General features: G+C 29.9%; 1 protein-coding gene across 4 annotated transcripts in view; it reads right to left on the bottom strand.

The window, feature by feature from the left end:
* The window catches only part of LOC126826681 (neurogenic locus Notch protein), an 83,463-nt gene that overhangs the window by 19,399 nt on the left and 51,171 nt on the right, over positions 1-12,893 (bottom strand). For 2 of the 4 annotated variants that reach the window (XM_050555679.2, XM_050555696.2), the window contains 5 exons: positions 10,226-10,348; positions 6,931-7,164; positions 5,272-5,427; positions 4,712-4,900; positions 221-334 (listed from right to left, as the gene is read on the bottom strand). In XM_050555679.2, the coding sequence (XP_050411636.2) occupies positions 221-334; positions 4,712-4,900; positions 5,272-5,427; positions 6,931-7,164; positions 10,226-10,348 (816 nt within the window). The remainder of the gene's footprint in view (positions 1-220; positions 335-4,711; positions 4,901-5,271; positions 5,428-6,930; positions 7,165-10,225; positions 10,349-12,893) is intronic. The other 2 variants (XM_050555688.2, XM_050555705.2) reach the window with 1 other exon arrangement.

Below are 12,893 nucleotides of genomic sequence, written 5' to 3'. Positions count from 1 at the left end.
TTCTAGAAAAAGTAAGCATATTAAAATGAGATATAATTTCTCATCATGATATTTAAGACAAACATCAGTTCATTTATTTTCCAAAGAAGGATTATTTTTTGTGCAGTGCAGCAACTGAATTCAAATGACTGTGGTTGTATTGGGTAAATAGGAAGCAGGTTTAGAAAAAATCTCAAACACTGTTGAATGTAATATTATGAATTTGAAATTAATGAATTACCTGGAGTACAAGAACATTTAAACTTGTTAACAAGATCCTGACACACACCACCATTTATACATGGAGAACTATTACACTCATCAAATTCTGTTTCACAATTAACTCCTGTATAACCTGAAATATACATTAATACTTTAAATATACCTTTATCAATATTCAAATGAGCTTTAGAACAAACATATAAAAAAAACAACAATGGAAAGCTCGTTAGTTTGACAACTTAAAGGGAAAATAGCACTCTTGCTGACTTGACAGCTACAGAAAATAACAAATAGTCTTATTCTAAGTACTAGATGTGTTAGTGTCCTACCTGTTGTGTAAATTATCTATTAAATCCTATTTTACTTGTCCAAAGAGTTCAAAAATAGTTTTAAATCCAAGTCATAACATTTGAAAAGCTTTACGTCAGGCTTTTCAAATCATTTAGTTGAATTTTTCCAATTTTTTAAATTGGGTGTGTAAAGATGAAATTTGTATCATCAATTATAGGCTAATTGGAATATTGTAAAATAGTACAATTTGTTGTCCAGAATAAAGATTGGGACATATTCAGTTACAAGAGTGGTATTGAGCCTTTAAATTTCATACATTTCAAATACATGTTTTTAATGCACATTGTTATTGTGTGTTTTGTCTGTCCCCAAGGATGATTTGCCTTGCTACAACCCATTTATTTACCATGTTTAGCACACCATACCCTTACCATTTCATTTGACCTTTATGAATATATCTTATCTTCATATCTGCACAAATAATTATTTGAATCAATTATCACTTTATGTAACTACATAGGGAATTAGTAAAAAAAATTCTGACAGCAATTATATTATTGTTTATTTAATTTATAATGCAGTATATATATAGTCATATTATGTAAATATAAACATGCATTATAAACACATTCTGTATATAATTTACATGTAATGTCAATTAATTAGAAAATGACCTGACAGTTAATTACACTTTACATCTACATATTGTGTTAAATCTACATACTGTTATGTACTTGTCATATATACTAAGAGTGATGGAAAAGCTCATACAAAAGACATCATCAAGATTGAGCAAGAAACAAGGTTACTAAAGTTTTATTTCTATGCATGTCAGAAGCTCTGTCTCTCGTCACTTTATAAATCTAATTTTGAGATAAAAATATTAACTGGATTAAATATTATTTTCTTTTATTTTAAACTTCAGTAAACTTTCAAAGTTCTTGGGGTTTTTTTATATAATGCTTTTTTCATTTTCAGTTTTGAAAATTATCCAAAAACAAATCAGTCAAAATAAAAAACATTTGAATACCAATTTTCAAAAAATTCCCCCAAAAATTATAAAAGACAGTAAAAAAATAACAAATCTGATAGAAAATTGGTAGCAATATCATTTTGCAGTTCAATATTGTAGCAATGTTTTATGGGAATTTTGAAATGCAGCAATGCTTTATTATAATATTCAATTTAAAATTGTAGCAATACTTTATGCAATTGATAATTACAGCAATATCTAATGCAATTTAAAATTGTAGCAATATTTAATTAATTTGCATAACAAACAAATGGAAAATAATCGATAAATCAAATCTAAATCAATACACTTAACAATCATAATCTTTTTGTATTCATCCAATAAAAACATGTTAATAAATAACCATTATGAATAGCAATAAGGTAATATTAATTTAAAGGTATTTAGACAGTATTCTTACAGAAACAACCTTTTGAAAGTATGACCTATATAAATAAGAGTTGTCATGTCCGTCTGCCTTGAGGGCAATTCAGGGAGAGAATAATTGCAGTAGTTTATATTCAGCTTCCCACTTGAACAAGAAGCGTACTCTGTTCCCACACTTTACACTCCATGATTGACCTTCAAGGGGGATAATTTGTTCTACGCACTTGCACGAGACAATGAACAGATGCAGTAAAACTCTAAAATCTTTATAAACTTTGCTTTGTTTTTTTTTTTTCAAACACATTTTATTTCAAAATAACCTATATCGCATATCTTAATTTTCTATTGTATTTCAGTATAAACTTTATATAGAGAATATCCTAATTACATCAACAATAAAGAATTTTTTTTCTATTTCATATATAAGCTCAATACAATTAATCTTTTTATTTTCTATTTTAATCTACAATTAAATATTTTATTGCCTGTTTTAATGATGTCAACAAATATCTATCGAAAAAGACTGTTTAAATTGTTTATAGTTTTTATATTTTCCAAGAAGGAACAATGACAATTGATAAGTAAAGACTCCAATGAAAATACGGTCTTTACCACAACTTTTAAGACATTTACAGTACATGTATGGCATTGTTATTCTTTTTTGACAGTTAAAATCTTTAGTTTGGTGCATATTAGCGTTCTTGTGTAACTAATATGACATGAGTTCAGGTTATTGTGGTGGGTTGGTGAACTCAAGGTAACTATTCAAACAGAGTGAACTCCCCTACTTTATTTCTAATAATAGCAATCAATTGAAACCGCCTTTTCATATTTCATACAAAATCAATTTCTTTTCATTCAATAATGTTTTCATTTCTCAAGTCTTAAAATTCAATTATGATTTTCCTTTTTAACTGTCTTAGAAAAATCAATTTAATAGCCAATTTTCTCTAGTGTTATATTGCATACAATTCCTTTCTTTATAATTTATCTTATTGTTTTAATTAAAGAAGACGGATCATCTTTGTCTAAATGCTAAGAAAAAGATAAATAAAGAAAGCTATTCTGATCATCTTTCAGAAAATTTTTAGGTGTTCTTGGTCGAGCCCTACTCTGTTTTATTTTGTACAGTCATATTTCTATCACTTTTGGTTCCCCCAGAGACATCATAATGACAATCTTTAATTCACTTAGCATTTGAATAGAGGTGTTTGAAAAGTATTTAAAAGTAGTATCTAGAAGCAATCAACATTATCATTTTTATTTAGAATATCTATTGTCTTTTGAATTCAATTACATATCTTAGGCCTATTTTAAATATAATTTAAATTCAAATGAATAATGTTTTGATTTTGGTATAGTATTTTCAAAATGTACAATAAATATCCATTCCATACGTAACAAATTTTAGAGCAGTAGATTTATCTAAGTTTACATGTACAAGTTGTACAATCACATTGTTTTAATAAATGATTTTTATTTCCATAAAAAATAAACAATTGATTTATTATGACAAAGCCAAAACATATGGTATCAGACAACAATATGCCTCATTGTTCAATGAAAAAAATAACAATCAACAATAAAAATCATTTTAAAGGAGCTAACCCTCTCTGATTTTAGTCCAAGAAAAAGTAGTCAATCAGAAAAATAAAATTGGAAATATCTTGCCTGGAATTAATTACTTGTGGTTTTGTTAAACACAACATAAACAATCCAAGTTAATTGTCCCCAACAAAAAGAATTTCTTTAGTAACATTATCTAGATGAAAAGGTCTATAACTAAAGGCAAGTCGTTTGTCGTAAAGGGCAATTTGATGATTGTAAAGAAATTAAGAACCTATCCCCGTTTATTACTCTGTCGACTAACAAATTACCTGAACAATAGCCTATGTAAATGTGGACAACTTTGATGTTTTGGAATAAATGGAGCTAATCTTTCTGCTTCAATAATGTGGGGGATAATTGGTAAGATCTTTTTTACCTTCGAGATATGACCCCACCCTCCCACATTTTTTAGTTCCCTACTTGTATGATTTATAAACACAAGTTTGACTATAAGTCTATAATTATCAAGTTAAAACCCTACAGTAATTTTTATCCATTTTCAATCACATTTAGGCTTCTGTTTATTTTTCTCATAAGATTTTTTTTTTTACCTTTCAGTCTATAACATGTATGTGAATGAATAAGATAATATCAATAGGAAAGATCAAAATTCAACTCAACCATTGAACCTCCATTCTCGTAAGGTCTATTAAGAAATATTGCTTTGGATGCACCAAATAAACTTAAGACCTAATAGTTTGAAGCAAATTAAGAAATTTTCTGCTGCACACTATACAAACTTGACTGGCTAATTCTTTGGCTTCACACACCTTAAAATATTTTTTTAAAGCTTTAGGACTCTTTGTAAATATCAATATTTAAGAATTAAAATGTTAGACATTCAGTAATTATCGAAAGCTGATATTGAAATTTGACTTTAAATGTTTTAACAAATTAGGAAATTTGTATTTCTAAAGTGTATACCAATGACCTGTTTCACGAAATTTTAACTAAAGATAAAATCCAGATTTTAGTAAATACTTCAATTTTGATTGGCTAAGCACTTAAATAAATCTAATATTACCCAATCAAATTACTAAAATTTGGATTTTATCTTAGTTAAAATTTCATGAAACAGGCCCCTAATTCCATATTTTCCTACCGCTCGGAAAAGGGGACAAACATCCATGCCAGCGATAATAACGATACTCCTTATAAGAGGAACATGAATTCTGAATTCACACAATTACAAGTCTGAAAATTGTATCTTACCTGGCATACATATACATCTATAGGCTCCCTTCTCATCTAAACATGTGCCATCATTTGAACAAGGGTCAGATGCACATTCATTGATGTTGATTTCACACCAGGGACCAGTAAATCCTATAGCACAATCACAATTATAACTTCCTGGTGTATTCACACAGGTGCCACCATGTTCACAGGGAACCTCCGTACCTGAAATACCACAACTGTATTCTCAGCACCCCATATAATGTGATAATATAAATCTTATCACCTGTCTTAATAAATTTTATCTGTTTGTGTAAACCTTCAAACTTGCTTAATAAATTTGATTTTATACAATAAACTTTAAAGACATGATTTGAATATGATCATAATTCATATCTAATCAATTGAAAAGGTCTGTGATGGCTGCCCTTCGGTTTTTATCATGGCTGAGACTAATATGGCCATTTAGTACAAGACAAACAAGACCTTTCCATTTACATACGAATGATTTTTTTTTGCAATATATAATAAATACTATATATATATGTATAAATATAATTAAAATGCGAAACTACCACTACACTACTGAAACTTACTTTCTTGACATTCGTTAATGTCTCGTGAACAATCGTTTCCACGCCAGCCTCGTTTACAAGTACAGATAGGATTGCCGTCAATTGGAGACGTTTCACAGCTAGCTCCGGCATGACATGGGTTACTGTCGCATGCATCTTCAAGATGGCATCGTAGACCTGATAGACAGAAGCCAAGAACAGAATGATAGACAAGATTTCGTTGGTTAATATAATATATAGTATATAAACATACATATAGTTCATAGTCTTTGGAAATGGGGTTAATAAATAGAAAGAAAGATGTTAATTAGTTGTTAATTAATAATATTTTTGGGTTTTAGTAAAGAATTTCAGAGACATCGTTTTATTTTAAAGGAGCCATCCCGGATATATTTAGTGAATCAAACAGGCTTATTCTGTTGGAAGTCCCAAAGTGTGTGGATAACGAAAAGATGTACCAATTGCTTAAGTTTCAGAGGTAAGTGATTGTCACGGCCACCATGCCACTCATAAAATTCAACAATGGATTTCAATAAATGAGTTCCTGTAACTATGCTAATTAAAATTAGAGATCACTTCCTGGCAGTCTAATATTTTGAGATGAAATTTTCAAACAAGTTAATTTGGCATTTAATTTATATGTTAACCCCACTTTTATCAACATGTACTCTGTAAAATTCGGGACTGCTCCTAGGTGTATATTTTTGGCCCATAAAAGAAATTCAATTAAATAAAACAAATGATGTTACACATTGGTTACAAAGGGCAATAACTTTATTTTATGGCATTAGAAATAGCCTGAGGTCACATGAAGCCAAGAATACCTAACTTATCAACATTGTAAATCAACAATACTAAGAAAAGACTGAAGTTATTGCCCCCGAGGCTGTATATATTATTTGGTATATATATATATAATAAATATACCCTGACTCGTACTTATTAAATTATTCATGTGACTGAATACAGACAGTTCTCATCATGACTCATATGTACATTAAATATAAAAAAATTTAATTTTTTCCACAATAAATTTTATTTTGAATAATGACCCAAATTTTCTGACCATATCTAACTAATTCAACAAAATTCAAAAATAAATTTTATTTGACCAAAAAGTTAAATTATAAAATAATTATTCAATACCCTCTACTTCATTCCCTCTTACGTATTCCCTTTAAATCCCAACATACTTAGTTCTATATTCCAAGTTAATCAATTACCTCAATATCAAGAGTTACATCATTCCTACTTTATTCCCTCCATCCACAGTTACTCAATTCCCTCTATATCATAAGTTATTTTATTCCCTTTATATCCTGTGTTAATTTCCTCTATATCCAGCATTACTCAATTTCCAGTTACTTTATTCTCTCCATGTCCAGATTAAATTAATTCCCACTATATTTTATTTCCTCTACATGTATATCTACCCAGTAAGTAAATTTATTTCCTCTATTTCATGAGTTATTTAATTCCCTCAATATCCCTGAGTTAATTCCCTATGTATCCTTGAGTTAATTCCCTCTATATCTCAAGTTAATTCCCTCTATATCTCAAGTTAATCAATTCCCCATATATATTAATTTATTTTATTTTCTCTATATCTTCAATTATCATCTGTCTATTCCAAAATTGTTAAGACTAAGATGTACAGCACTTACAACACACACAACATACCTGTTTTGCCTCTCGGACATGAACAGTAAAAATATCCGACTCGATCATCACAGGTTCCTCCGTTATAACACGGATTATTTTTACAATCATCAATGTTCTCGCTACAGTCCGATCCTGTCCATCCGTTAACACAGATACACATAAACCCAGCAATGAGGTTCATGCAAGTTCCTCCATTGCGGCAAATATTGGGTTGTGTATCGCATTCATCAACATCTAAGTCACATCTTGATCCTAGAAAAAGATGTCAATTATACTAGAAAAACATGCGAGAAAAAACAATTCATTGTAAAATCGAAAGACTTTGCAAAGGGATATTTATCCCATAAAGCAGTAAATCATCAATCATAATATTTCTGGAAGTTCATGAAAATGAATGGTACAGAATTTCATATCTCTTAGATTAATGCCAAGATGAAGACAATAAGACAGTAAAGCCAAGACAGAATGTTTTAAAGATATTCATTAATCAACATACAATATTAGTAAAATAAATGAATATAAGCATAGAATGAAATGGGGTCTAGCATCCTGACAACATTTTTTTTTTAAGTCATTCTTGAGACAAACATACAATTTTTTTTATTTCTATGGTTTCATGTGTAATGTAAGAAGAAGATTTTTGCCAGCAGAACAACTTTTCTATCCTCTTCTACTCTTACTCTGAAATTCAACTGCCAAGGGTTCTTCTTAGTCCAAGCAGTGATATGAAGATATGGAGTAAGGAAATCGGTCGATCTTATAATATATGGATCAAAGATTTCTGTATTAGGTTTTAGCCCTTTTTAAATCAATATGTATCTTCAAAGAATTAATTAATATAAGTACTCATTTTTGCGGGACCCCAAAAAATGCTCTAAATCTGATATGAAAATTAAAGATCTTGGACTTCAACTAATATACATGAAATATATACATATATATAAAAGATGAATTTATATAAGCTTCGGCTTATATTTAAATCCATTATATCAGTATTGTATATATTCATGCCGTACTCGAAATAAAATATTGTTTAAACCATATATACATGTATATGAAAAAACTATATATACCACCATAAGTGATATACCTGTGGGAACTTATTTACCTATATTGTAATGTTTGTATATATAAAGATAAAGTCAATGACAACTATTTAGGGCCACCTTTAACCTCATTATAGCACGGTAATAGAAAACCACTTCTATCTTTATTGACACTCGGCTAATTTAACTGACTAACATATCATATTGATGGATTCTCACCAATTATCGGCACATCAAATGAAATAAATATCATCAATTATTTCGTTCGACATCAATAGGTAAAATAAATATCTATATTGGGAGTATTTTTCGTTGGAACATGTGTATAAGTTTTCATGTGAATTGGGTTTTTATGAGAATATTTTGATTTATAGGGTGTCAAACAAATTTTTTTTAAATGTTTGAAAATAATATTTGATATCCATTTAGTTAGCAGTAATAGAGAGCATTGGGGGAAACAAAATCAATTACGTTTTTCATATTTGATAATTTATTTTTCTAAACTGAATTCTGTTGGAATATGTATATCAATAATTAATGATTTCTATGACTGGCTTCAGAAACAAGTTACACTACAATTTCTAAATGTCTTTTACTCCCAATATTCAATAAGCTATTCTTTAATTGATAAGTGCTGTTCAATTTTATGTCATTTTAACAATAAATATTTCATCTTTACAGATATTAAATTTCTCATAAATTTTATGAAAGACATAAAGTTTTAAATCTTTTATATTATTGACAAAGGTATGGGGTGTATAATAACAAATTTTATTAACTCTGTTCTATAAAAGTAACTAAATTTATGACCTATTTTTGCAGTAAAACCACAGGAATAATTGACCTGTCATCATTTAAAGCTTTATTTCACATTAACAAGCATTTAACATTTTCAATAAACAGCTTCATATTTTTAAAGATCAAATTGGGTGAAGGAGCGGAATTTGAACTGAAAGAAGGGAAGAAAATGTTACGCATTTAGGGTGACTCATTTCTCACATAATGAATTTTGTAAACAGACAACTTTAATATCACAACTCTCCTCCCCTCAAAAATGAACGCTCAATTAAATAGATTTCGATCAATTTTATCTACAAAAAGTTATCAATATTATTTTGACTCTTCCTTTTAACTTGTAACTAAAACATCTTAAATATATTTCAAGTTATTTTCTGATAAACAATTTTTTTTTTTTTATTTCGTTGATAACTAAATGTCCAGGGTTCTTTTCCATGCACACAATTTGATTTGTACACAGGTGGGCTTTTTTTTTTTTGGTTCCATCTGAACGACTAGTCACATAATGAAGTCAGGGCTTGAAAAATACTGAAGGTTCTTTTTGGCTAATGCCTGGATTCTAACCTTTGACAATCTAGTTGGGGAGTCATATGCCCTGATCGCTAGACTACCACAACATCGAACATAAGATACTTGTTCTTAAACTATTTCATATCAATTAAATTAAGAAGGAAAAAAAATATATTTGAGATGTTGTTACGGCAGAGTGGATATCATGGAGAATTATCTTGGTAGGTATTTAGACAAGATGACCTGTGACAGGTTCAAATTTAATCATGCACTAACAGATCTAGACAATCTACCTGCATGGGTCTAATTCCTATAGATATGTCTGATAAGCCGTTAAAAACACCTGCTACCTGACCCACTTGTGAACAATATGAACAACAGGTACAACAAAACAAACTTGCTATTTTTAGAAATTGTGGACTTAAAATCATGCCAAATTTAGGGTATCTTTAAAGGCATAAAAGATTTTGCATTATGTAAGGATATGAAACTTATTTTTTTTATTATGCGATTTATGAATTTCATTCCATACAAAACAAAGAGTTTTCGTATGTTATTACTAATTTATGATTTTCATATACAGTGTTATTACTGATTTATAATTTTCACATACAAAATATTGTTCTTGTATGATGTGACCACTGAAATTAATACTATACGTAACAAAATTAAAGCTTTTATTTTAATCCATGGGATTAAACTTATTTGGGAATGAAGAATGTTATTCTGACATTACAGAAAGTATTGTGATAACTTTTCTTACGGCTTACTTTTCTAAACATAGATACAACCTTTGATAAATCACCATTGACTGGCAGTGCAAGAGTGTAATCAAAATTCTGCTTTTTAATCCATGCAGCTAGGACAATAAGTGGTACTTTGTTTTGATTTTGGATCGGCTATGGTTTATTTAAAACATCTTATAATGTGGTGTAACAGAGATTAGGCACCCATCTTACCTTGCATAGTAGGTGGACATTTGCATGTGTAGCTGTTGACGCCATCGATACAGGTGGAGCCAGTAGCACACGGATTACTAATACAATCATCTATATTTTCTTCACAATTTTTACCACGAAAACCTGAAGTGGAAAAGAAAAGAGAAATGATTTACAAAATAAATGTGTTTAGTTTTTTAAATCTAGGGTGCCATTAAACTGGTCCAAAGTTCGATCTCAGTGTTGTCAGAGGAAATTTGTCAGTTGTGCAGGACAGATGGCCAGGCAGGGAACAGCGTTTAGTTGAAAAACCAAGGCCCTTGGCGTTTGTATCATTGGAAGTACATTAATTGACTATTTGAACTGAGAAGTAATAACTACTATTTGAATGAGACAGCCTCAAGTTTCAATTAGGAAGATTTAGTAAATTTGATTTATTAGACTGATATAAGCTTGAAATGTATGCTTATTATTATGTATCATTCACTCTTCTCAAAAACTTGTTTGTTCAAATAAAATAAACCAATTTCACAACAGTTTTAGTCTAGGTTTAATAACAAAATGCAAGTGTAGCAGACGACCTCAACAATTCAAGTTGACCTTTTCAAATGAACAAAATTGAGTTAAATTTCAAGTGTCATGGCTGCTAAATGCAGAAGGCATTTATAGACAAGTGTTTCACTGTTGTTCAAATATGTTTACTTGGTGGAGTAGGCCTAAAATGGAGGTCACAGTCTCACAGATAACATCTAGTCTATGATACATCATTGATATTTTTGGAAGGATGATCTACCATGTAATGCCCATTGTTTATTTTAATTGCTACAAACAATCATTTCTAAATTACAGTAAATTCAACAAATAATCTGGATTTCTCTAATCTTACTGAGCATGTCTCTTAGTCTGATGGTTTTACCAGATAAATGCAATTTATATACTTGCTTAAAGTCAATTACCATTCAAACAAAACCAAAAAAAATAGGTGTTCAAGCACCTAAATAAACACAAGTCAACGATTCGGTTTGTTTACGTTGTCAAATCATTTATACAAAGATGGTGGAACACAACCTCGTAGGCTTCAACTTCCACTCACTGGATGTGTACACATAAGGAAGAAGTTCACCTCGTTATTGCTATTTAATACTTTCATGCAATGGAAATTGTTACTCATAAAACAACTATTTTCAAGACCCTAAAATATTTCTTTTATTTGACTTATATATTCGAAACTAATTATTCTTCATCTTTCAATTAGGACGATCAGGAAAAATGATTCAGTAGAAGAGAGATAGAAATTCTAACCAATTATATAACATACTTCTAGTATATTGCCTCATAGCTAAAGACATAATAATATTGACTAATGTCGTAATCAATTTAATTTGATAATAATATTGATAGTCGAGCATTACACTATACATTGGAAGATGCAAGTCAAATATTGAGTTTCCAGCTACTTTGTTTTTATCAAAAAAGATTTGAAAATATTTTTCTTACTATTTGTTTTGAGAATTATTGACTTTAAGATGGCTACTAATATACTAAAATCAAATAAAGCGTCTTTCTGCAGTGTAGTTGAATCTTTTGCTTTTGATATTTTGTGGAAAAAAAACCCAATTGTGTTCCCTATGGCTAATAACTACTAAAAATCACAATGTCATGATCTGTATGAAAATGTCATTTATTAAATTAAGATGGTTGGCAATGTTAACATCTTAGAGAAATTAAAATTACAAAAAATAAACTTTCAATAAATAACTATATGTTTAAAATATATCAAACATCAAATTTTTTCTAATGGTTTGGATTGTTCGTACTTGGTACCTAATTTAAGAAAAGATCGAAATAACATATATAAAGAGAGAACAAAAAAATTACTTGTTAACAAGTTACTTCACTTGTAAAGTTAACAAAATTTAATAGAAAATTCAGAGAGAGAGGTGGTGACTCAGTAACGCGGAGGTCCTGGGATCGGCAGGGAAATTTCCTCAGGATTTTCCGGCCTGGTAACCCCTTGTAGCTGGTGCAGGAAAAAAGGCAAAGGGTCTACCAAGAAAGAGTGTCAAAGCCAGTGGTTCTCAACCTTTTTTTGGCACCGGCACACCTTGGAACACATGAAAAAATAGCGGCACACCTGGCTAAATATATATGAAACATATTTGAATTTTGCAAAATAAAAACATGGCAAGTCAGATGACATTCAACCGAAGACACCGACCAGTCATAGACACATAGAATGACTCAAACTAAATTAAGAAAAACACAGCTATAAACTTACTCTACTGCAGTGTTTCGAATTTCATCAGTCAAATAGCTGGCTTCTTTAGTGAGAAATTTTCTTAGTGCGCCATTCAAAATTTCGCAGCACACTTAAAAAGATCTGCGGTACACTGGTCGAGAATCACTAGTCTAAGCATTTGGAAGGAATGGAAGACAGATGGGATTCTAAGAAGACTGGGCAGAACAAAAATGCTGATGTCCAGGCAAAATTTCCACAATGATTGGTATATTTATCCATATCTATTAGCCCGGTTGGTGTGGAAATCTAGGGTGCTAATCATTAAACTATGTTATATTTCATTTGGTTTCATTAAAACAGCAGCCATAATTACTTCTAATATGACAGCCGTTGATTTAATGGTTGAACAAAAGTTGAAAAGCAGCAAAAAACCCCACAACAATGCAACGT

Source organism: Patella vulgata, chromosome 1 (genome assembly GCF_932274485.2).
Source record: "Patella vulgata chromosome 1, xgPatVulg1.2, whole genome shotgun sequence".
Taxonomy (NCBI): domain Eukaryota; kingdom Metazoa; phylum Mollusca; class Gastropoda; family Patellidae; genus Patella; species Patella vulgata.
This window is presented reverse-complemented; position numbering and strand designations above follow the sequence as displayed.